This window comes from Narcine bancroftii, chromosome 2 (genome assembly GCF_036971445.1).
Source record: "Narcine bancroftii isolate sNarBan1 chromosome 2, sNarBan1.hap1, whole genome shotgun sequence".
Lineage (NCBI taxonomy): Eukaryota > Metazoa > Chordata > Chondrichthyes > Torpediniformes > Narcinidae > Narcine > Narcine bancroftii.
This window is the reverse complement of record NC_091470.1, coordinates 33,767,431-33,789,283: the sequence shown is the minus strand read 5'-3', so window position 1 is coordinate 33,789,283 and position 21,853 is coordinate 33,767,431. Positions and strand designations below refer to the sequence as shown.

The 21,853-nt window shown below is 42.7% G+C and overlaps 1 protein-coding gene across 1 annotated transcript in view; it reads left to right on the top strand.

Annotated features, from left to right (window-relative positions):
- The first annotated feature begins 7,545 nt into the window (after positions 1 to 7,545).
- LOC138752856 (sodium/potassium/calcium exchanger 4-like) overlaps positions 7,546 to 21,853 on the top strand; it is a 256,215-nt gene continuing 241,907 nt past the window's right edge. Inside the window, exons 1-3 of the mRNA XM_069915476.1 lie at positions 7,546 to 7,700; positions 8,608 to 8,643; positions 9,025 to 9,095. Of these exons, the coding sequence (XP_069771577.1) occupies positions 7,546 to 7,700; positions 8,608 to 8,643; positions 9,025 to 9,095 (262 nt within the window). The remainder of the gene's footprint in view (positions 7,701 to 8,607; positions 8,644 to 9,024; positions 9,096 to 21,853) is intronic.

Sequence of the window (21,853 nt, the reverse complement as noted above, 5' to 3'; positions counted from 1 at the left end):
ACAACAGTATGCTGTAGTTTTTCACCCTTTAAATAATATTCAGCTCTTTTATTTTTCTTGCCAAAGTGGATAACCTCACACTTACTAACATTGTACTCCATCTGCCAGACCTTTGCCCACTCATCCAGCTTAACTATATCCCTCTGCAGACTCTCCACATCCTCATTACAATTTGCTCTTCCACTCAATTTGGTGTCATCCGCAAACTTGGCTACACCACATTTTGTCCCCTCCTCCAAGTCATCAATGTAAATGATGAACAGTTGTGGGCCTAACACTGACCCCTGTGGCATCCCACTTACCACTCTCTGCCAACCTGAAAAACTCCCATTTATCCCGACTCTCTGCATCCTGTCAGACAACCAATTTTCAATCCAGACCAATATACTTCCCCGGACTCCACTTTCCTGTAACTTACTGATAAGTCTCTTGTGCGGCACTTTATCAAATGCTTTCTGGAAATCCAAATATACAACATCAACCTGTTCCCCTCTATCCACCGCACCCATTATATCCTCAAAGAATCCTAACAAGTTTGTCAAACAAGATCTTCCCTTTCTAAAACCATGCTGCGTTTGCCTGATTGAACCCTTACGTTCCAAAAGTTTCACTATTTCATCTTTAATGACGGTTTCAAGCATTTTTCCAACTACAGACATCAAGCTAATTGGCTGATCATTTCCAGTCTTCTGCCTACATCCCTTCTTAAAAAGTGGCGTGACATTTGCTGTCTTCCAGTCTGCCGGGACCTGCCTAGAATCCAAGGAATTTTGGTCTATGACCACCAATGCATCAACTATAACTTCTGCCATTTCCTTCAGAACCCTTGGATGCATATCATCAGGACCAGGTGATTTGTCTGGCTTTAGTCCCATTAGTTTCTCCATCACTACTTCCTTTGTAACAACTATTTTATCAAGGCCCTCCCCAACATTCGCATCCTTAACTCCGCACTTGGGCATGCTGGACGTGTCTTCCACCGTGAAGACTGACACAAAATATTTGTTTAATGCCTCGGCCATTTCCTCATTTTTTCCTACCAGTTTTCCTTTCTCATCCTCCAAGGGTCCTATGTTAACTCTGGCCACCCTCTTCCGTTTTATATATTTATAAAATTTTTTGCTTTCTGTTTTTATATTTTGTGCCAATTTACTTTCATAATCCTTTTTCCCATTTCTTATTACTTGCTTTGTTGTCTCTTAAAGTTTTCCCAATCTTCCAGTTTCCCACTGCTCTTTGCATCTTTGTACACCTGCGCCTTCAATTTTATACTCTCCTTTATTTCCTTTGTTAACCACAGTTGATTTTTCCCTCCCTTGCTGCCCTTTTTCCTGACCGAAATATATTTTTGTTGAGCATTACAAAATATTTCTTTGAAAATCTTCCACTATTCCTCAACTGTTTCATCAATGAGCCTGTGCTCCCAGTCCACTCTGCCCAATTCCTCCCTCATCCTATGGTAGTCACCTCTGTTTAAGCATAATATATTAGTTTTAGATCTAACTATTTCCCCTTCCATCTGAATGAGAAATTCAATCATACTATGATCGCTATTTCCCAGATGGTCTCTGACTATTACATCATTTACTCTACCTATCTCATTGCACAACACTAGATCCAGGAGAGCATTTTCTCTTGTGGGTTCCTTAACATGCTGCTCAAGAAAGCTATCGCGGATGCATTCTATGAAGTCCTCTTCTAGACTCTCATGACCAACTTGATTTTCCCAATCTATGTGGAGGATAAAGTCTCCCATGACTACTGCCGTATCATTATTACATGCCTCACTTATATCTCTATTTATTTCCTGTGCCACTAAACTATTGTTATTTGGTGGGCGATAGATAACACCGACCAATAATTTTTCCCTTTGTTATTCTTTATCTCTACCCAAATGGACTCAACATAATGCTCTTTAGATCTTATATAATTCCTCACTACTGCCTGGAGCTCATCTTTGATTAAGAGTGCAACTCCACCTCCCTTACCATCCTGTCTATCTCTTTGCACCACCTGATACCCTTGAAAGTTTAATTCCCATTTAGGGTCACCTTGTAGCCATGTTTCCGTGATGGCTACCAAATTATAGGCATGGGTACCGATTTGTGCCTCAAGTTCACTAACCTTATTTCTAATACTGCGGGCAATCAGATAAAGTGCCCTTATGCTCTTTGTCCTTTTAATATCTAGAGACTTCTGTAACCTTTTCTTTTGATTTTTCTGCCCACTATTTTTCTTTGTAATTTTCTTAAGACTATCATTGACCCGAAAACTCACTGCACCATCTGATTTTTTACTTTTTCCTCCCAACATTACTTTTCCTATTTTAATTTTCTTGGCCATTACTTTATCTTCCCTACCCTTTTCCCTATCACTCTGGTTCCCATACCCCTGCCAAATTAGTTTAAACCTTGCCCCACTGCTGTACCAAACATACTTCCCAAAATGTTGACACCTTTTGGATTTAGGTGCAACCCGTCCCTCTTGTAAAGATCATGCCTTCCCCAAAAGAGATCCCAATGATCCAAGAAGCCAAATCCTTGCCTTGTACACCAGCACCTCAGCCACACGTTCATTTTCCTTATCCTTACATTTTTTTCATCACTAGCATTTGGAATAGGTAGTAATCCCGAGATCACCACCCTAGCATTCCTGACTTTCAGCTTTCGTCCCAGCTCACTGTAATCCCTTTTCATTATCTCCTCCCTTTTCTTGTCTTGGTACCCACATGTACCAAGACATCAGGCTGCTCTCCTTCTCCTCTCAGAATATTTTGGACCCGATTTGTGATATCTCGTACCCTTGCACCAGGGAGGCAGCACACCATGCGGGTATACTTATCTGGCTCACGGACCCTCCTGTCTGTACCCCTGACAATGGAGTCCCCAATAACTACTGTCCACGTCTGCTGCAGGCTCGTTGGTGACTGACAAGTCCGATGCGGGACAGGCAGGCACAGTTGCAGCGGTTGCAAGGGAAAATTGGTTGGTTGGGGTTGGGTGTTGGGTTTTTCCTCCTTTGTCTTTCGTCAGTGAGGTGGGCTCTGCGGTCTTCTTCAAAGGAGGTTGCTGCCCGCCGAACTGTGAGGCGCCAAGATGCACGGTTGGAGGCGATATCAGACCACTGGCAGTGGTCAATGTGGCAGGCACCAAGAGATTTCTTTAAGCAGTCCTTGTACCTCTTCTTTGGTGCACCTCTGTCTCGGTGGCCAGTGGAGAGCTCACCATAGAACACGATCTTGGGAAGGCGATGGTCCTCCATTCTGGAGACGTGACCCACCCAGCGCAGTTTGGTCTTCAGCAGCATGGATTCGATGCTTGCGGACTCTGCCAGCTCGAGTACTTCGATGTTGGTGATGAAGTCATTCCAATGAATGTTGAGGATGGAGCGGACACAGCGCTGATGGAAGCGTTCTAGGAGCCGTAGGTGATGCCGGTAGAGGACCCATGATTCGGAGCCGAACATGAGCGTGGGTATGACAACGGCTCTATACATGCTGATTTTTGTGTGTTTCTTCAGATGGTTGTTTTTCAATACTCTTTTGTGTAGTCTTCCAAAGGCGCTATTTGCCTTGGCGAGTCTGTTGTCTATCTTGTTGTCGATCCTTGCATCAGATGAAATGGTGCAGCCGAGGTAGGTTGACCGTTTTGAGTTCTGTGTGCCCGATGAAGATGTGGGGGGGCTGGTGGTCATGGTGGGGAGCTGGCTGATGGAGGACCTCAGTTTTCTTCAGGCTGACTTCCAGGCCAAACATATTGGCAGTTTCTTCAAAACAGGACGTCATGCGCTGGAAAGCTGGCTCTGAATGGGCAACTAAAGCGGCATCATCTGCAAAGAGTAGTTCACGGACAAGTTGCTCTTACGTCTTGGTGTGAGCTTGCAGGCGCCTCAGATTGAAGAGACTGCCATCCGTGCGGTACCGGATGTAAACAGCGTCTTCATTGTTGAGGTCTTTCATGGCTTGTTTCAGCATCATGCGGAAGAAGATAGTAAAGAGGGTTGGTGCGAAGATGCAGCCTTGCTTCACGCCGTTGTCAATGGAGAAGGGTTCGGAGAGCTCATTGCTGTATCTGACCCGACCTTGTTGGTTTTCGTGCAGTTGGATAACCATGTTGAGGAACTTGGGGGGGCATCCGAGGCACTCTAGTATTTGCCAAAGCCCTTTCCTGATCACGGTGTCAAAGGCTTTGTTGAGGTCAACATAGGTGATGTAGAGTCGTTTGTTTTGTTCTCTGCACTTTTCTTGGAGCTGTCTGAGGGCAAAGACCATGTCAATAGTTCCTCTGTTTGCACGAAAGCCACACTGTGATTCTGGGAGGACATTTTCGGCGACACTAGGTATTAGTCTATTAAGGAGAATCCTAGCGAAGATTTTGCCTGCAATGGAGAGCAGCGTGATTCCCCTGTAGTTTGAGCAGTCTGATTTCTCGCCTTTGTTTTTGTACAGGGTGATGATGATGGCATCACGAAGGTCCTGAGGCAGTTTTCCTTGGTCCCACCATAGAGCATGAAAAACTCATGCAGTTTGGTATGCAGAGCTTTGCCGCCAGCCTTCCAGACCTCTGGGGGGGGGGATTCCATCCATACCTGCTGCTTTTCCACTTTTCAGTTGTTCAATTGCCTTATATTTAATTGCCTTAAATTTAGACTTACGGCATGGTAATAGCCCCTTTCAGCTCATGAGCCCATGCTGCTCAATTACACCCAAATGACCAACAACCCCCGGTACATTTTGAATGGTGGGGAAACCAGAGCACCTGGAGGAAACCCACACAGACACGGGGAGAACGTACAAACTTCATACAATGGACAGATCACAGAATACTCTGTTACACTGCTGTATGGGTTAAACCTCGATGGACCATTGTATACATTTCAGACAGTCCTTGAAAAAGCATGTGGCCCACAAAGAGATGGATGATCATCTCATCCACACTGCAGCCCTTTCTGAAGCAGCCTATGGTGGGAGTGAGGCTCTGGGTGTTCAGGAAGGATCTGATGGACAGGGCTTCACTCACTGCTGGCCGTTTCAGATCTTAGTGCTTGTTGATGAGCTCTGGTGATGAGGCATTCTACTGAAGGACTTTGACAGTCTGCTCAGGAAACTATCCTATTAGGATCTGTCATGTCCTTGTCCCATGGGAGTTGCAAGTTAATTCATACTGATCCCTTAAAATACTTATTTTTGCAGAAACATTTTTACAAAGAACAGGTAGTACAAGAAAGTTCAGTTGAATGGATTATTATATGGCATTGAGGCCGAGGCCATCCTTTACAACTCTGGAGACAGTAGAACCTCGCACACTTTGCTTCTGCACATGGTTTGGCAAAGCCATAGACAATGGTGGCCATCAGGTCATGGGCAATGTTGGGGTTAATTTCTCCCCCTCATTCTCCAGAAACATGTCCATCATAACCCAAAGGATGCCATCCACCATGAATGAAGCAGGTGATTTGGGTGATGTCACACTACAGGGGCAGGTAAGGGATACACCTGCACCACAAACAGCAACACTGAGAGCAACTCACACCTGATGATCAGTTTTTTGCCCACCATAGAGAGGGAGCACCACTCCCACATTCCCAGTTTTTGTTTCATCTTGGCTATCCATTCCAGCCAATTGCTGCATATGCCTCAGCTCCTCTAAACCAGATACCAGCACCTTCAGGTAGTCAGACTTGACAGTGAAGGGAACAAGATTAGTTGGGTCAATTGCCAAAGAACATGGTCTCACTCATCCTATGGTTGATTCAAACTGCCAACGTAAGGAGTTTGTAACTTCTCTCCGTGTCTGTGTGAGTTTCCACTGGGTGCTCTGGCTTTCTCTCACCGTTCAAAAATGTACCAGGGGTTGTAGCTCAAAGTGGTCGCAGATGCTGATTAATCTGTTAACTGACCATGGATCTAAGCAGGATTCTGTGATGCCATCCATGTACGGGGAGGTAGTGATCTCTGTGTCCCAGCTGCCTGGCATCATCACTCCTCTTATACCTACATCCTTTTTTGATGGATTTGGCAAAAGATTCAATGCAACCCACAGGCAAGTTAGAGGACACTGGGAAACCTTGATGACCAGACTTGACTGAGAAGCTATGTTTCCCTCCTGTTAATTTGAACTACCCTACTGATGTCTGTGCAGAACAGTTGGATCCAATTGATTATTCCCTTGCCAAAGCCTATTTTGGAGGGTACATCCATTATGTGCTGCCAAATATCTTCAGATCCAAGATCACCACCCTCCAGCAAGACTGTCAGAGATTTTCCCACTGGAGTTAAGGTTGACCTGGATAGATCACCTGTCCCAAAATGGACTTGACACTATCTCTGATGCCCTTGGTCAAGATCTTGTGTCATACACAAGCCATAGTATGAAAGGATATTCTTCTCTCTGAGACACGCCATGCGTTAGCTCGGCAGCAGCAACCTGGTGAGATTCATTCCGTGTATGCACACGTATTTCTTTGAGAGTAACTTGGGAAGATGCGCCACCCTTCCGCGAAACTTGGTGTATCGCCGCTGGCCTACAACTATTTCCAGGTACCTCTAGCCGTGCGCTAAAAGGTTTGGGGCATGGGTGGTGGATGTGGTTGCAGCGATGTCCTTACGGACATGTTTCTTCCTTAAAAGCTGATGGTGGCAACTCAGACCAATTCCAGCACCCTCGCTGCTTCCAGACCAATTCCAGCACCCTCCTGAGACCTGTGCGCTCAGGGGGATCCCCTCCCGCGGTATTCAACCCACAAGGGACATACTGCCAAGGTGAGAGGTGGATAAAGGCCACATCAACCTCTTGGCATCTCCAAATGTACCCCCAGCATCTCAGAGGCCAACGTGGACAAGGATCTGAAGGCCAGGATTTCTGTGCATTAGACATCATTGGTTGGATTGAGAAAGGTGGGGGGGGGGGGGGGGTGGGAGGATTGAATTAGAGGTCATGCGCAGTTAGAGACAAAGTTAGGAAGAGATGAAGGTGAGGAGGGGAATAATGGAGAGCACCAGAGCTCGGCAGTGCAATAACCGAGGGGTCGGTCGCTCCTCGCACGACCTCTTGCTGCAACTCGCCAAAGACAGCTTTCTTCACTAGAATCATTGATCGACTTTAATGTTTTATCTCATCGTTCCCTTCCTATGTTTTAAATGTGGTTGACGGGGAGAGAGGATGTGATCTTCGAATCATCAGGGAACTGCATGTATAGGTAAAGCCCCCCATTCCCTGCCTTGCGAGCCCTCGTCATTACCCGAAGCAAAGAGCGTCCTGAAACTGACAAGGCTCCTCTCTCTCTCGCTCCTGAAACCTGGAGCTCACATGTGATCTCGACACTGCATCAGGGCTTTTTCCCTCCTCCTTCACCGGCGTGAAATGAGAAGTGGCGCCGGAGTTTAAACACGCACCAGAATAGAAAGAAAGAAGGAGGGAAGGAAGGAAGGAAGGGAGGAAGGAAGGGAGGGAGGGAGGGAGGGAGGGAGGGGGTGGGACGGGCGGACGGACGGACACCGCGCCTCGCCATTAAACCAAAAAAAAAGACATCAAATTGTCAGAAGCGATGGACTCGGGCAGCAGGCGGCGGGGAAACGCAGCGTTGGCCAAGATGACCAAAGTTCGCAGGAGGAAAGAGATGGTTCTCTACCAGATCGCCGTCTCCTGCAGCATCCTGCTGCTGGCCTGGTGCATGTGCAGTCTGCTGTCCAGACTGGGTGAGTGAGGGAGGGAGGGAGGGAGGGAGTGGGGAGGGAGGGAGGGAGGGAGTGGGGAGGGAGGGAGGGAGGGAGTGAGGAGGGAGGGAGGGAGGGAGTGAAGAAGGAGGGAGTGAGGAGGGAGGGAGGGAGTGAGTGAGGAGGGAGGGAGGGAGGGAGTGAGTGAGGAGGGAGGGAGTGAGTGAGGAGGGAGGGAGGGAGGGAGTGAGTGAGGAGGGAGGGAGGGAGGGAGTGAGTGAGGAGGGAGGGAGGGAGGGAGTGAGTGAGGAGGGAGGGAGGGAGTGAGTGAGGAGGGAGGGAGGGAGGGAGTGAGTGAGGAGGGAGTAAGGAGGGAGGGAGGAAGGGAGTGAGGAGGGAGGGAGGGAGAGAGTGAGGAGGGAGGGAGTGAGGGAGCCCTTCAACTTTTCCCGCCTGCTGTCTGCGGATGCAGCAGGGCTCCCCCCCCCCATCCATCCATCCATCCATCCATCCATCCATCCACAGAACTCGTGCCCCGACCACCGAAAGCTGCCCGAGAAAGTCGGCTTCGTGGAAGCGGTCATTTGGACGGTTTGATTTTGTTGTTGTTTCGCGTACTTTTTTAAAAAAAGTTTTCCGCCTCTCCTTCCGTCCCACCCGTGAACTTGGCAGAGCTGGGAGGCTGGACTGGAGTCGAATGGCCGGCCAGGTTCACATCGCACGAGTGAGTCGCTCACCTGGGAGGAACGTGCAAGTTTCCCCAAGGAGAGAGGGAGAGAGAGAGAGAAAACCCATCATTAATAAAGGCTTCTTCCGCCCCCCCCCCACCCCCCGCCCCCCCCCCCCCCCACGGCCCCCCCCTCCCCCCTCCCAACCCGGTCAGTGATTGCGGACTGGCTAATATTTCTGCAAGAAAGTAGGAGAGCGTTCCCAATTTCTAAAACGAACTTTAGAGTGGTGGTGGTCGGGGGTAGGGGTGGGGGGATGGAGTAGGGGGGATGGAGTGGGGGGGATGGAGTGGGGGGGATGGAGGGATGGAGTGGGGGGATGGAGTGGGGGGTGGGGTGGGGGGGATGGAGTGGGGGGTGGGGTGGGGGGGATGGAGTGGGGGTGGGGTGGGGGGTGGGGTGGGGGGGATGGAGGGGGGGATGGAGTGGGGGTGTGGGGTGGAGGTGGATGGAGTGGGGGGGTGGGGTGGGGTGGGATGGGGGGGGGGAGAGCAATCATTGAATTAGATGCGGCGATTTCTTGGAGAGTTCTGAATAAAAACGAGAGTCAAAGGCTGGACGATTCCCCATCACTCACTGGCAATTGCTCAACCCGACAGAACAAGCGGGACGCCCCGAGCAACGAGCCGTGCGGGACCGAAGGTGGTGGGGCAGGAGGTTAATGACAGCAGCGACTGACAACGGTACCCAAACCAAGAACTGCACGGAACCAGGTGAGGAGCAGACCGACAACCGACAACCCCCATCCCCCCCATCCCCCCCCACCCATCCAAAACTGTTCCATGCACGCGTATGCTGAGCAGAGCATATAATAAATGGATAACGAGGCTGCTGTTCTCATGAAATATACGCTGCTATAGTAACCAGTTTAAATAGAGATGTCAACGTGTGTGTGCATGTGAACTGCTGGGATTGTTCCTATGGAGCCGGTGAGACCAAAGGGAACAATTACTGCAGACACGCATCTTCTCAATGGCAGCTCTTCTCCAGGTTCTGACTCCGTGCAGCGACGTGTAGCATCAAGGAAAGGGCTCTTGCAGCAGCCCACCGATTTCTGGGATTACTTTCATTCCGTGTATCAGCACTCGTTAAGTCCTCTTGAGAACTTGCTTGGGAAATTATTTTATTTCCAAAGTAAATTCCTCCTCCCTCCCCCCTCTCTCTTTCTCTCTTCCCCCCCCCCCCCCAACTCTTCTTCAGTATGTGTGGCTTGTTGATAGTCTCCCCACCACCCACCCCAACTTTTAAAAGGTGTGTGACTTTTAGCTTAATATTTCCACCTGTCCTGGACGATTGATGTAGAATTTGAGAGCGATCTTCTGCAGGGGCTCGTTGGGGGGACCCTGGCAGTTTGTTGTCCACATCAACAATCTGAATGGAGAGTCGGTGGTGTGACCAGTAAGTTGGTTGATGGGGTGAAGGTTGAGGGTTGCTGGTTCACAGTGAAAAGGGGAGTATTTAGCAACAGAACTATTTTTGGCAAGATGGCCTGAGAAACAGCAAAAGAAACATGTGAAGTGACACATTTGGGGAAGTAGGATAGACCCAGTGAAGGGTAGGATCCAGATGGTCTAGGTACCTAGACATGTTTGGAGATCACTGAAGGCAGCACTGCAGGTAGACACACAGCTATTTAGTTCTGTAAGCTGGAGGCCTAGTATACAAGTAAAAGGAGGTTATGGTACAACTGAATAATTTATAGTGTTGGGTATGGTCTTGGTCACCACACTGGTGAGGAGAGAGTCATCAGGATGTTACCTGGAATGGAATGTTTTAGTTATATGGGATAGGTTGGGTCTGTTTTCTTCAGAGGCGAGGGATCTGATTGAAGTACACGCAATTAGGGGAGGCATGGATAATGAAGAAAGTGAGAAACCCATTCCCCTGAATGGAGGTGTCTTTGACCAAAGAGCATAGGGTGAGCATCAGGGAAAAGGAGATTTGGAAGGGATATGAGGAAGATTCTTTACACTCAGAGGGTGAGTGAAACCTAAAATGCCCTGCCCAAGGAGCAGTGAAGGCAGGTACCACAGAAAAATTTAAGTATTTAAATGAGCCCTTGAAGTGCCATAGTGTTGAAGGCTGTCGGCTGAGTTCCTGAATATGGAGTACCTGATGGGCAGCATCAGCGAGGTGGACAGAAAGATCTGCTTCCATATTCCATGCCCCTGTTGGAGCTCAGCTGGAATTGCAGAGTCCACATGAGGTGAAGATACATTACCGACATTTCAGGCCTGAGCCCTTCTTCAAGGTCCTATGGACGCTGTTAGACTGGCCGAGTTCCTCCAGCATTTTTTTTGCATTTTTTACTATAATTATAGCATCTGCAGACTTTTGTGTTTAGCTCCATATCTCTGTTAACTGGCTTCAAGCAGGAAGTTCAGGAAAAACTGAACAGTCACCATTCTTCTCTCTTTGAATGACTCAAATGTGGCCTCGTGTATGATCTTAAAACAAAGGGGTTTGGTGCGACAAGTGTCAAGATACTTTTGGGGAGTTCTTATCTCGCAAGCGTATATAAAATCTATTCATTGATTAAAATGTAAAAGGGTATTCTGTACAAACTTTACTCAGAGTGTTGGAAATATGGAGTGGTCATGGATAATAACATTAATGCATTTAAGAGGTAGTTAGACAAAAAGATTAGTCAGCAAGATGCAGAGTATATAGTGATAGTGAGATGGTAAGGGTGGTGCAATGAGGAACTTGAGTGGAGTTTGCACTCCTACTGAACTGAATGACATGCTTATATTTGTAAATTTCGGTGTCATTCAATAGAGAGTGGTGCAGAGTAGGTTGCGATAGGAATAACTGGCACAGAGTTGGCTGAATTGGAATTGACTGATGTTCAATAATTAAGCTCTTGAGACAGAAATTGGACAAATAATATTTGGAATTGATCAAGTGCTCCAAAGAACACAGTGCAGCAGCTTTTAATGTGAGCATGTAAAATGTAGCACACAAAGATATTGGAGGAGATGAAGGGATACCAAAAAGCAATCCATTTTAATTTTTGCTCATTTCAAATAAGATAAACAGTTCTTAATTTTTTTTTGATCTACAGTATCAATTTAGATACTGTAGATCAAAGGGATGGGTGAGGAAAATTAGCTCTTGAAGTCTTCCTTTTGGTGCTGGGGTATTAAATGGTCTTCAGTGACCCGTTCTCCAGGATAGCTAATGGATCTTCTTTCTCATTTATTTCAATGACCAATAGCAAAAGAGCTTGTACATATGAAGCAAGGTAACCTCCCTCACGTTAAGGCCTATATTTGCATGTTTATATGTGACTTCACGAAAGCCCTATCCATTTTGTTACACTGAGCTCTTTAGAGTACTCGTCTGTCTCTGCAAGCTTGACATTGGTCTCACCAAGGTAGTGGAGAAAACTCAGCTCAGAATCTAAAGAGTACTCAATTGGAGCTTGTGCCCAGAGTGTTTTAAACTGTTCCCCATTCTGAAGTCACAGCTGCCAGGTCACTAGGTCACAGTCTCCGGGTAGGCTGCATATTGCTGATGCCAGATGAGATGTTTATTTAAGTATAATTGCATGTTGTTTGTGTGATTTTAAAAAAACTGGACTAATGATCAACTAACAAGTTCAAATCCCTCAATGGCAGCTGCAGAATTTAAATTCAGTTTAAGTCTGGAAAATAAAATAGTGTTGGTGTTGGTAACTATTGCAAATAAAAATCTTCTGGTTCACTAATGCCCTTTAGAGATGGACATCTGAATGTTTTCTGAGTTGAATTTTAATCTGAGCTCACAACAATGTGGTTGATTCTGAACTGCCTCCTGAAACTACTTCTTAAACCATGAAGTTCGAGGACATTTAGCAGTTCAAGTAGGCAGCGATTCTTCAGTTCAACATTGGTCCCTCAGCACCAAATTGCTTCCATAAATTGTTGTCCTGGAATGATATGCAATATAGAAAAACGAAAAGAGAAAGGCTGTTTTGTCCAGAAGAATCAACGATGAACAACCATCACTGAAAAAATTGTTACTAGGAAACAAAGAACAGAAGCTAACATAATTATCTTCATGCACATTGTATTGCGAACAATTTTGACACTGAGGTGGGTGGGGTGGGGTGGTGGTATTAAACATTAGTGCACTAATATCAATTTTTGGCAGTGATGTAAAATGGACAATTCCTTTTGCTTTCCATTTTAATTAAAATCAATGAATAGGAAAATTAGACTGCTTATTATAACAGCTGATTTCCACCTTTAGCGAAGTTAATTTTCTTACATAGAATGGTTGAAGCAAAAACCAAAGGAATTTTTGAATTTAATAAATGTTTTAAAAAACATGCTCTTTGCCATGTTAAGTGAAGAAGAAGGTTATTAGAGTTTACTTATAAAAATGATGTAAAGATAATTTATGTAAATTAAGTGGATCTAAACGATATCAACATTTCTTGAAGGATTGTGAGGATTTTAATATTGACAGGACCATACAATGGCTGATTGTATCCCGTAACTTGCTGAGATTATCTTCTAGTTGGGTATGAATTGAGCTCTGCAGGTTGGTGTGCTAAGATGAAGAACCGAGTTTCAAAGTCATTTCCATTCCTTTCACACCTTTAAAATTTCCCAGTGTCCTTCAAATTCCAAACAAATGGCATTGAGAACCACTGAGATGTGATGACAAGTAACTAAAACTGGGCTGAGGAAGTAGGTTTTCTGAATCGCCTTAAAATTAGAGAGTCAAAGATTCCAGAGTTTGACGCCAAAGCAGTTGGCTTTTTGTTCTGGAATTATTAAAATTTGGAAATTTCAGCACATTGAATCTGGAAGGCATAGAGATATTAAGAGCGTTGTTGGACTGCAGGAAGTTACACAGATAACGTGTGTATGGATGTGCACCAAGGTCTAGAGAATCACTGTTTCGTCTGGTTGATTGAACTTGCTATAAATATCTTCTGGCAAGAAAATTAATTTTAAAAATCTAAAGCTTCCTGCTATTATATTACATTTAGCCCTTTTCTATCATAATTGTGTTGAAGCATGTTGTCTTTGAGATTTAAAATGTGAACACTACAAATAATGTTAATAGCACAGTTGTTTGATCATGAGCAGTGTGTTATAGCAGGCTTTGTGATGCCTTTCCGTGTAAAAGCAGTATTTAAAATGGGAGTTGGGAACATGCAACTGATTGATCCTGAACTGGATAATCTAGCTGGGTCAGAATTCAATCCTTCACAGTAAACATTTTAATGTTTAAAACAATTTGTAATGTATGCCAAAATAAAATGTTAGAAGGACATTACCTTACCTCAAACAGTGCACTGAAAGCTCTTTGTTGAAGTAATTGGAGAATGGTAATCAAAACATTTCTATTTTGTCGCTTGGATTGCGCATTCCCTTGCAAATTATCATCAGATATTTCATTGATGCTTTTACCTCACTTAGGGAAATATATATTTTCAAATACTGCAATGGCCCCTTGGAATTTGGAAGAAATATAGCAACAACAGGCCACTCGGCCTCTTCCATGCCTGTGCTAAGCAAGATAGTAATGTAAAATGCACGTCATTCTGTATATGGTCCATATCCTCTGCCAGTTTATGTGCCAGTCTAACTGTGCATGCTTCTGCAACCTTGTGTGTGTGTGTGTGTGTGTGTGTGTGTGTGTGTGTGTGTGTGTGTGTGTGTGTGTGTGTGTGTGTTTGTGTGTGTGTGTTTGTGTGTGTGTGTGTGTGTTTGTGTGTGTGTGTGTGTTTGTGTGTGTGTGTTTGTGTGTGTGTGTGTGTGTGTTTGTGTGTGTGTGTGTTTGTGTGTGTTTATGTGTGTGTGTGTTTGTGTGTGTGTGTTTGTGTGTGTGTGTGTTTGTGTGTGTGTGTGTGTGTGTGTGTGTGTGTGTGTTATTAAAACACACACACATTCATCTTTTGCCTAAAGCAATTAAGTATTTGCCATTTCTACTCTGGGAGAAAGATTCTACCTCCCTATGATTCTCTTAATTTTATTTATTTCTACCAGCCTCCGATATTCCAGTGAAAACAATCCAGCTGTATCCAACCCCTCCTCTCAGACAAGTGATACATATGCACGGTACATAAAAAAACCAAATATTAAAATATTTCAATACATAGTTGAGTCATGGAAGGTTTTGTATGAGATGTCCACATAATACTTTGAACAAAGTTTTATAAAGCAGCAACCTTCATATTTAGTGCCCTGATTGATGAACTCAGGCATGCTGTGCACCTTCAGTGTCACCCTATCTCCTTGTGTTACCATTTTCAGAGAACTATGAATTTGTACCCAAGCACACTTTCCAGCTATTTGACCTCCCAAAGTGAATTATTTCAAACTTGTCTGAATTAGATGAAGGCAATTTCTCTGCCCATAGTTCCAACTGGTCTGTATCCTGCTGCAGCAAGAACTTGGATCACAATCTTGTATTGAAAAGTGCAGTTTCAAATATATATTGTAACTGTGCCTTTTATGAGGTTGAAAGGAACATATTTGTACAAAGAGGCTGAAGTTCTAATGGAACTTGTATGATTGATTTTTTTCTATCAAGCGTTGTTTATGTATTCAGGGTATATTCTAAGATGCTAGGATTGGTACACATACATGTCACTTCTGTTTCTAAAGAAAGATGAAGTCATGCCTTCTGTGATCAATCTGTGGAGAATTTTTATTATTATAATTGAATATATTATTGGTATTAGCTGTAATGTCTTGTGCTAATACAGATTGAAGAAAGATGCATTTGTAAGATTTGAGCTGGATGAGTGAAAAAGTGCTAATTACCTCTGCAGTCATTGAAAACCACACCAAAGCGTCATTTGTACATCAACATTTCTGGTGAAGATCAGCACTGATTGGTAATATTTATCTTCAGATAGTACAGGTGAACTTAACAGTTAATTATGTTGATGGCTATTGTAACATTGGATAGGACCATTGGATCTGTTCTTTATGCTGAACTTGTTGCAAGGAAAATGACATGACCAATTTACTTTATCTTTCATTAACTTACCTTCAGCAAATTTAGTGAGAGTGCCATCTCTAAGATCCTAAAGAAAATTGGATGCCTGCAACATGCTCTCTATATCATGAGTTCCATGAAGGTCCACTACAATAATTGACTATTACCTGGTTTCAACATTGATACTGGCATGATGGTGTTTTTGGTATTGTCTATTGTTGCTTTCTGTCAATAATCCCAGTCTCAAATCACTCTGCTTGTAAATTTTATGAAGCAGAATGGTGTCATGCATCTCTCATGTCATCCACCTTCAAGAGGTCATTTGGAATTGTTTAAAACAAAAGCTCCCAGGGTGCAAACTTTGGAGCTCAGCATGAAACCTCACCTGCTGAGCATCTTGCTGAAGAGAAGAATAAACCTTTACATTGCGGTGGGGTGCATACCCGCAAACAATCAATAAGGAGCAGATTGAGAACAGGTTTGAGCTTTAATCAACAAAATTTGGCATCTAGAATTGAACAGATTCCATTGAGCCAACATGTCCTTCTGACACAAAGAAGAAGGAATGCAGTTTCAAGCAAAATATGTGCATCTTGTATTCTTAGCCCACCTAATAACTTCAGCTCAGACCGTGGGAAGAAGGACTAAGGGAGGGATTTGCAGAATCATGAGTTGAATTGATGTCAGAATCTGGTGTTGCTGTAGATCTTGTGCAACATGACTGATTCAAGGATATAATGAAAAAAAATAAGAGAAAAAAATATTAAATATATGTAATCCAAAGCCTAAACCATTCCAAAATTGCATGGCAATAGAAAGAAAAAGGACAGTACTAGTAAAAATAAGAAGAAACACAAATCCATAGTTATATAATTATTATTCCCATTAAAAGTTATGAAAATAATTCAAAAAGGAGCCCAAAAGATTATTAAAAAATTAAATTTAAAACACTTGTTGAACATCTTATTTTCTCCAAAGTTAAATTTGACATCACATCATGTAACCATTGATTTTGAGTGGATGGGACAGCATCTTTCCATCTGATCAAAATTACTTATCTCGCAATAAGAAAAGTGAAGGCTCATACATGACCATTGAGATAAAAGCAATTTCACTACCCTATGTTCACCCATCCCAAAAAAGGCTATTACGGATTTGGTGTTAAGTTTGCATTAATGATGATTGATAAAATACGGAAAACCTCTTCCCAATATTTGACTAGGTTGGACAAGACCAGAACATATGAATTAGTGAACCATCCTCATTCTTGCACCTATCACAAAGATAGCTGATATTAGGATAAATACGAGCTAATATAACTTTTGACATATAGGCCTGTGGCCACTGGAATCACAGTGGACATGAGAAAATAATCACACAAGGCATTTCTAGAGTGAATCAAACAGATTTACTCTTCATCACCCGCGTAACCTTTTAAAAGCCTGGGAGTTGTAATGCCGCCATAGCACCACTGCAGGCTCTATGCACAACTTTAAATTGTAGTAGTGAGTGACGGGCACATTGAGATGATGTATTAATCAACTTAAAAATGGAATTCCAAGAATCTTCAGAAATTGAAATATGGAGGTCCTGCTCCCATGTCTTTTTAATTTTGTCCAATGAGGTTTGCCTTGATTTCAACAATGTATCATACCACAACAGATATTAACTTTTTTCTGAGATGGTTGTAGATTGTAAATTGTTTCTATCAAATTCAAAACAGGAACCTGGGAAAGGTTTGACAGTTGAGAATGGAAAAAGTCTGTAATTTGCAAATAGCTTTAAAAAAAAAAGAGAATTTGGTAAATTAAATTTGATAGAAAGTTGCTCAAATGTAGCAAGATTGCTATCAAAAAGTAAATCATCAAACACTTAATACCCAATCTAAACCATTCCTGAAAAGCAGAGTCCATCAAAGCAGATTGAAAAAAATAGTTTGATAGAATAGGACTAGCAAGAGGAAACCTATGGAGTCCAAAATGTTTCTAAACTGAAAACAAACAAATCTAGTGTTTGACCACTAGATTATCAATCTTTTTACCGATAGGAAAAGGCAAGGATGCTCCAAGTAAAGAAACAACAGAAAATTTCTTAAATCAACCTGGGATGGGCCACCCACTTTGTTATCATAGTATAACCAAAATATAACGAATATTAACAACCCAATAATAGAATCTAAAATTGGGTAGAGCCAAACCTCCATTCTTTTTGAGATTTTGGAGCTCAATTTTATTTAAACATGGACATATATTTTTCCAAATATATGATGATATAATAGAATCAAGTAAGTCGCAAAAAGATTTAGGAAGAAAAATTGGAATAGCTTGAAAAATGTATAGAAATTTGGGTAAAATATTCATCTTACTAGCATTAATTCGTCCAATTAGGGACATCAAAAGAGTCGACCACCGAAATAAAGATTTCTTCACCTGATTGAATAGAGCAAGAAAATTTTCCTTCAACAAACGTTGGTGATTCTTAGTAATTGTTACGCCAAGGTATGTAAATTGGCTTTTAGCAGTCTTTTTTTAAAAATATTTTATATGTATAAATTTTAAAGCACAATATTAATTTCATTTCATTAAATTTAAAAATTATTCAGAAGGTTATACATGTGGTATATATTAAAAAAGAAGTAAAACAAACTCCTTTACCTCCCCTCCCCAACCTTCTTTCCTCTCCCCAAAACACCTAAAAAGAAATAAAAAGAGATTGAAGAAAGAAAGACCAAAGAATGCCAAGGGAATTACATTTATAACGTAAAGTCTAATATTGGTCTCTAAAGACCAAGAAGTGAAGTCTTCAGAGAGTTTATCAAACATACAAATCCACATTTTGTAAATATGAGTGCCATATTTTCCAAAATGAATGATACTTATTTCATAAACTATAAATAATCTTCTCTAAAGGTATACAGCTACAAAGTTCTGTGTGCCATCTTTCCATACCTAAATCTATCTCTGACATGATATTGCTATGCATTTCCTAGAAACTGCTAAAGCAATTTGCGCAAATTCAATTTGATGCATAGTTAATTTTAATTTAAGTCTTATAACCTTAATATTACTCAATAAAAAATAACATCAGATCCTGCAGGAACGTGACCCCAGTAATCCATTCCTAAAGGTTACCGACTTCCAACCAAAAATATCTGACTTTGGCTTTTAGCAGTCTTGAAAGGAAAAGCAGTGTGTAGAGGGTTTAATATGTTCAAAGAAAATAGTTCAATCTTTTGTAAATTTAATTTGTATCCAGAAAACTGGCCAAATTTATGGAATAATATTAATGCAGCAGGAATCAAAGAATTAGGATCAGGTGCAAAAAGTTTCCTGTAGATCAAATAATCTATGTTTAAAAATGCATCATCTGGATTATGAATAGTTACCTCACGAAATTATGTCTGAATTGACTCCAATATAAAAGATGTTTATTGTTATGTAATAGTTGGGACAGTGAGAACGGTTTGTAGTGTGTGCAATCTAATAAGCCAACTCTAATACACGTACAGAAATGCAAAGTAAAAGAGCAAGAGCATATTCACAGTGTGTAGTGTTAAAGTGAAACAATCAATTGACATAAGAAGGGGAGTGTGGGAACACTATTGTGAGGTTCATTCAGGAGTCTGATGGGTTCAATATGAAACTGTCTTTGACGCTGTTGGTGTGTGATCATTTACACACTTAAACCTTCTCCGCAATGGAAAGAGGGAGATGAGAAGGTTTCCAGGGTGGGGTGGGTTCTTCAGTATGTTGGCTACTTTTCCAAGGCGGCAGGAAAGATAGGCAGAGGTAAGTTTGTGTGATATTCTGGGCTGCCTTCTGCAACTTCTTCTGATTTTAGGTGAAGCAGCCCCCATTCCACATGGTGGTGCATCCAACTAGGATGCTTTCCATGGTGAAAAGTTGTTAAGGCACTTGGGGAAACATGCAAAACTTCCTTAGCATTCTAAGGATTTTCTTGACAATCCTGTCAGCTTGGTTGGTCCAGATAAGGTTACTGGAAATGTTTACTCCCAAGAACTTGAAACTATCCAAAGCACTCATCAGGAACTGAGGCACCAGATCCATGCCAGTCTGAGAAGGAAGAAAGCTTCTTTTTAGTTCAAAGGTGGGATCCAACAGAAGAAGAATGGATTTGACACTAAAACCTGTAATTAGATCAGAAAAGGGACTGGAAACTGGTTACTGGAGTAAATTTATATTTTGTGCTGACTTAAATTTAAGCAAAACAGCACAGTAACAGGCCCTTCTGGCCCACGAGTCCATGACACCCAATTACACCCAATTGACTTGCAGCCCCAGTATGTTTTGAAGACATGGGGAGAATATACAAACTAACAGATAGCTCCGATTTGAACCCTGGTTGCTGTAACAGAGTTGTGCTAACCACTAGGCTAACCTTGTAGAAGAGAAAGGCATTTATAATTATGTGAAATATGTACAGTGATATGATATTTGTACAAGTATGGTATTGAAAATAGGGTATTATCAAATACTTTATATTGATCAAATGAAAGATAGTGTGTTCCTTGTGTTGGACATACTGTGATTCTGTTGAACAGGAGACGTGTTCCGTGATAATAGTCAGTCTCTAACAGGAGCACAAAGAAATGTAATGACCATGTGTTCTTCTTTTCAAATATTTATTTTTTGTTATGATTCATATCTCCTGCATTTATGAGAGCACTGCTGAGAGAAAGGTGCATTATTTTATTATCCTCTTGCTACTGAACTGTCTTCCTAAATGGTTTCTATCCAGTTACATTGAGACAAACATTTATTATTTTCATTCTGTTGTTTCAATGGAAAGGAACAGTGAATGACATAAATTCACCCTTACCATCGATACTGTGTAAAAGTCGACCTCCCCAACTTTTGGCCCAAAAATCTGATATTTTTCATATTGCGTGTAAAAGTCGACACCCCCTCCTCCCCTTATGTTTGGCCCCAGCTGCCACCCATCGGAGCACCCGAAGCCCCGATTGCTGTCTTAACCACCTGGTCCCAGCCACCCGCCCACCTATTGGAGCTCCCAACGCCTCTATCATAGGCTTACCAGTGGTCCCGGCCACCCGCCCACCCTCAGAGTACCCAATGCCTCTATTGCAGTTTTACCACTGGATTCGGCCACTTGCCTGCCCATTGGAGCTCTCTCCGCCTCTAACGCAGGCTTACCACTGGTCCTGGCCACCTGCCTGCCCATCGGAGCTCTCTACGCCTCTAACGCAGGCTTACCACTGGTCCCAGATGCCTGCCTGCTCATCTGAGCTACTTACACTTCGAATGGCCCAGGTACTTACTGCGGTCAAAAGTAGTATCCATCTAATGGTTGACCCCATAAATTTAAAGTTTAAAAGTGGTCTTAAAAAACTAGACTTTTACACAAATATATGGTTGATAAATTAACTCCTCTTAATGCCATAATGAATAGTGTTTGCAAGATAATTTTTGATTGACACAAAAGAGAAAGATGAAATGTTTTCTGCATCCAAATTGCTTCCTTGTTCATTAAGAATTTATTTCTTGGCCGAAACAAATTTCCTATCCCGCTCAAAGTGAATTTTTTTTTCTTCAATAGCTGCTGTCAAAAAAGGAGATCAGTGGAGAAAAAAAAAGTTATCTCCGTGCACAGAATGTGCTCTCCACTGAGAAATAATCACTGCAGGAACAAAATAATTCATGTGCCAGCCAGAGGTTGTGGATAGTCTCTCTCTTTCTCTTCTTCTCTCTTTGGCTTGGCTTCGCGGACGAAGATTTATGGAGGGGGTAAAAAGTCCACGTCAGCTGCAGGCTCGTTTGTGGCTGACCAGTCCGATGCGGGACAGGCAGACACGATTGCAGCGGTTGCAAGGGAAAGTTGGTTGGTTGGGGTTGGGTGTTGGGTTTTTCCTCCTTTTTTTAAGGGAAAAGGCTGATGGTTTCACCAATGACTATAATAAGCCAAAGGGTTGAGAGAGATTTTGGAACCAGCAATAGATGACCAAAATATTGATATGGAGGGCGAAATTGGCATAAACCTGAACATATCTTTAAAATTTGTAAGAATTTGAAAAGTTCAAAATTGCAGGTGCTGAAAACCTGAGAAATGAAAAGGTTAACAGCATCTATAGAAAAAGAAACCGAGCTAACTATTCATGTTGAACACCATGTAAATGTTCTGATGAAGAGTCTTTGACCTGAAATGTTAATTTTCTTTCTTTTCCCATGGATACTGCCTGACCTGCTGAATATTCCCGGCATTGTCTGATTGTAAGTACTTGTATGGCTTTATATAAAAAAAAGATTGTGGCAAAAGTAAATTGGTTTCCATGGAGACAAGGACAGGAGTAATGATAAGGGAGGAAAAAGGAAATATTTTGCATCTGTCTTCACAATAGAAGCAGGATAAATGTACGAGGACTAATGGGGAACCAAGAGAGTCCCAAGACATTTTAGAATTTAAAAACAAGAGGCTAACCAAGGAGAGGAAATGCCCACTTAAGGAAAAAGAAGGGATTTTGTGCTGGGAGTGGGTGAGGAAGAGGCTGAGG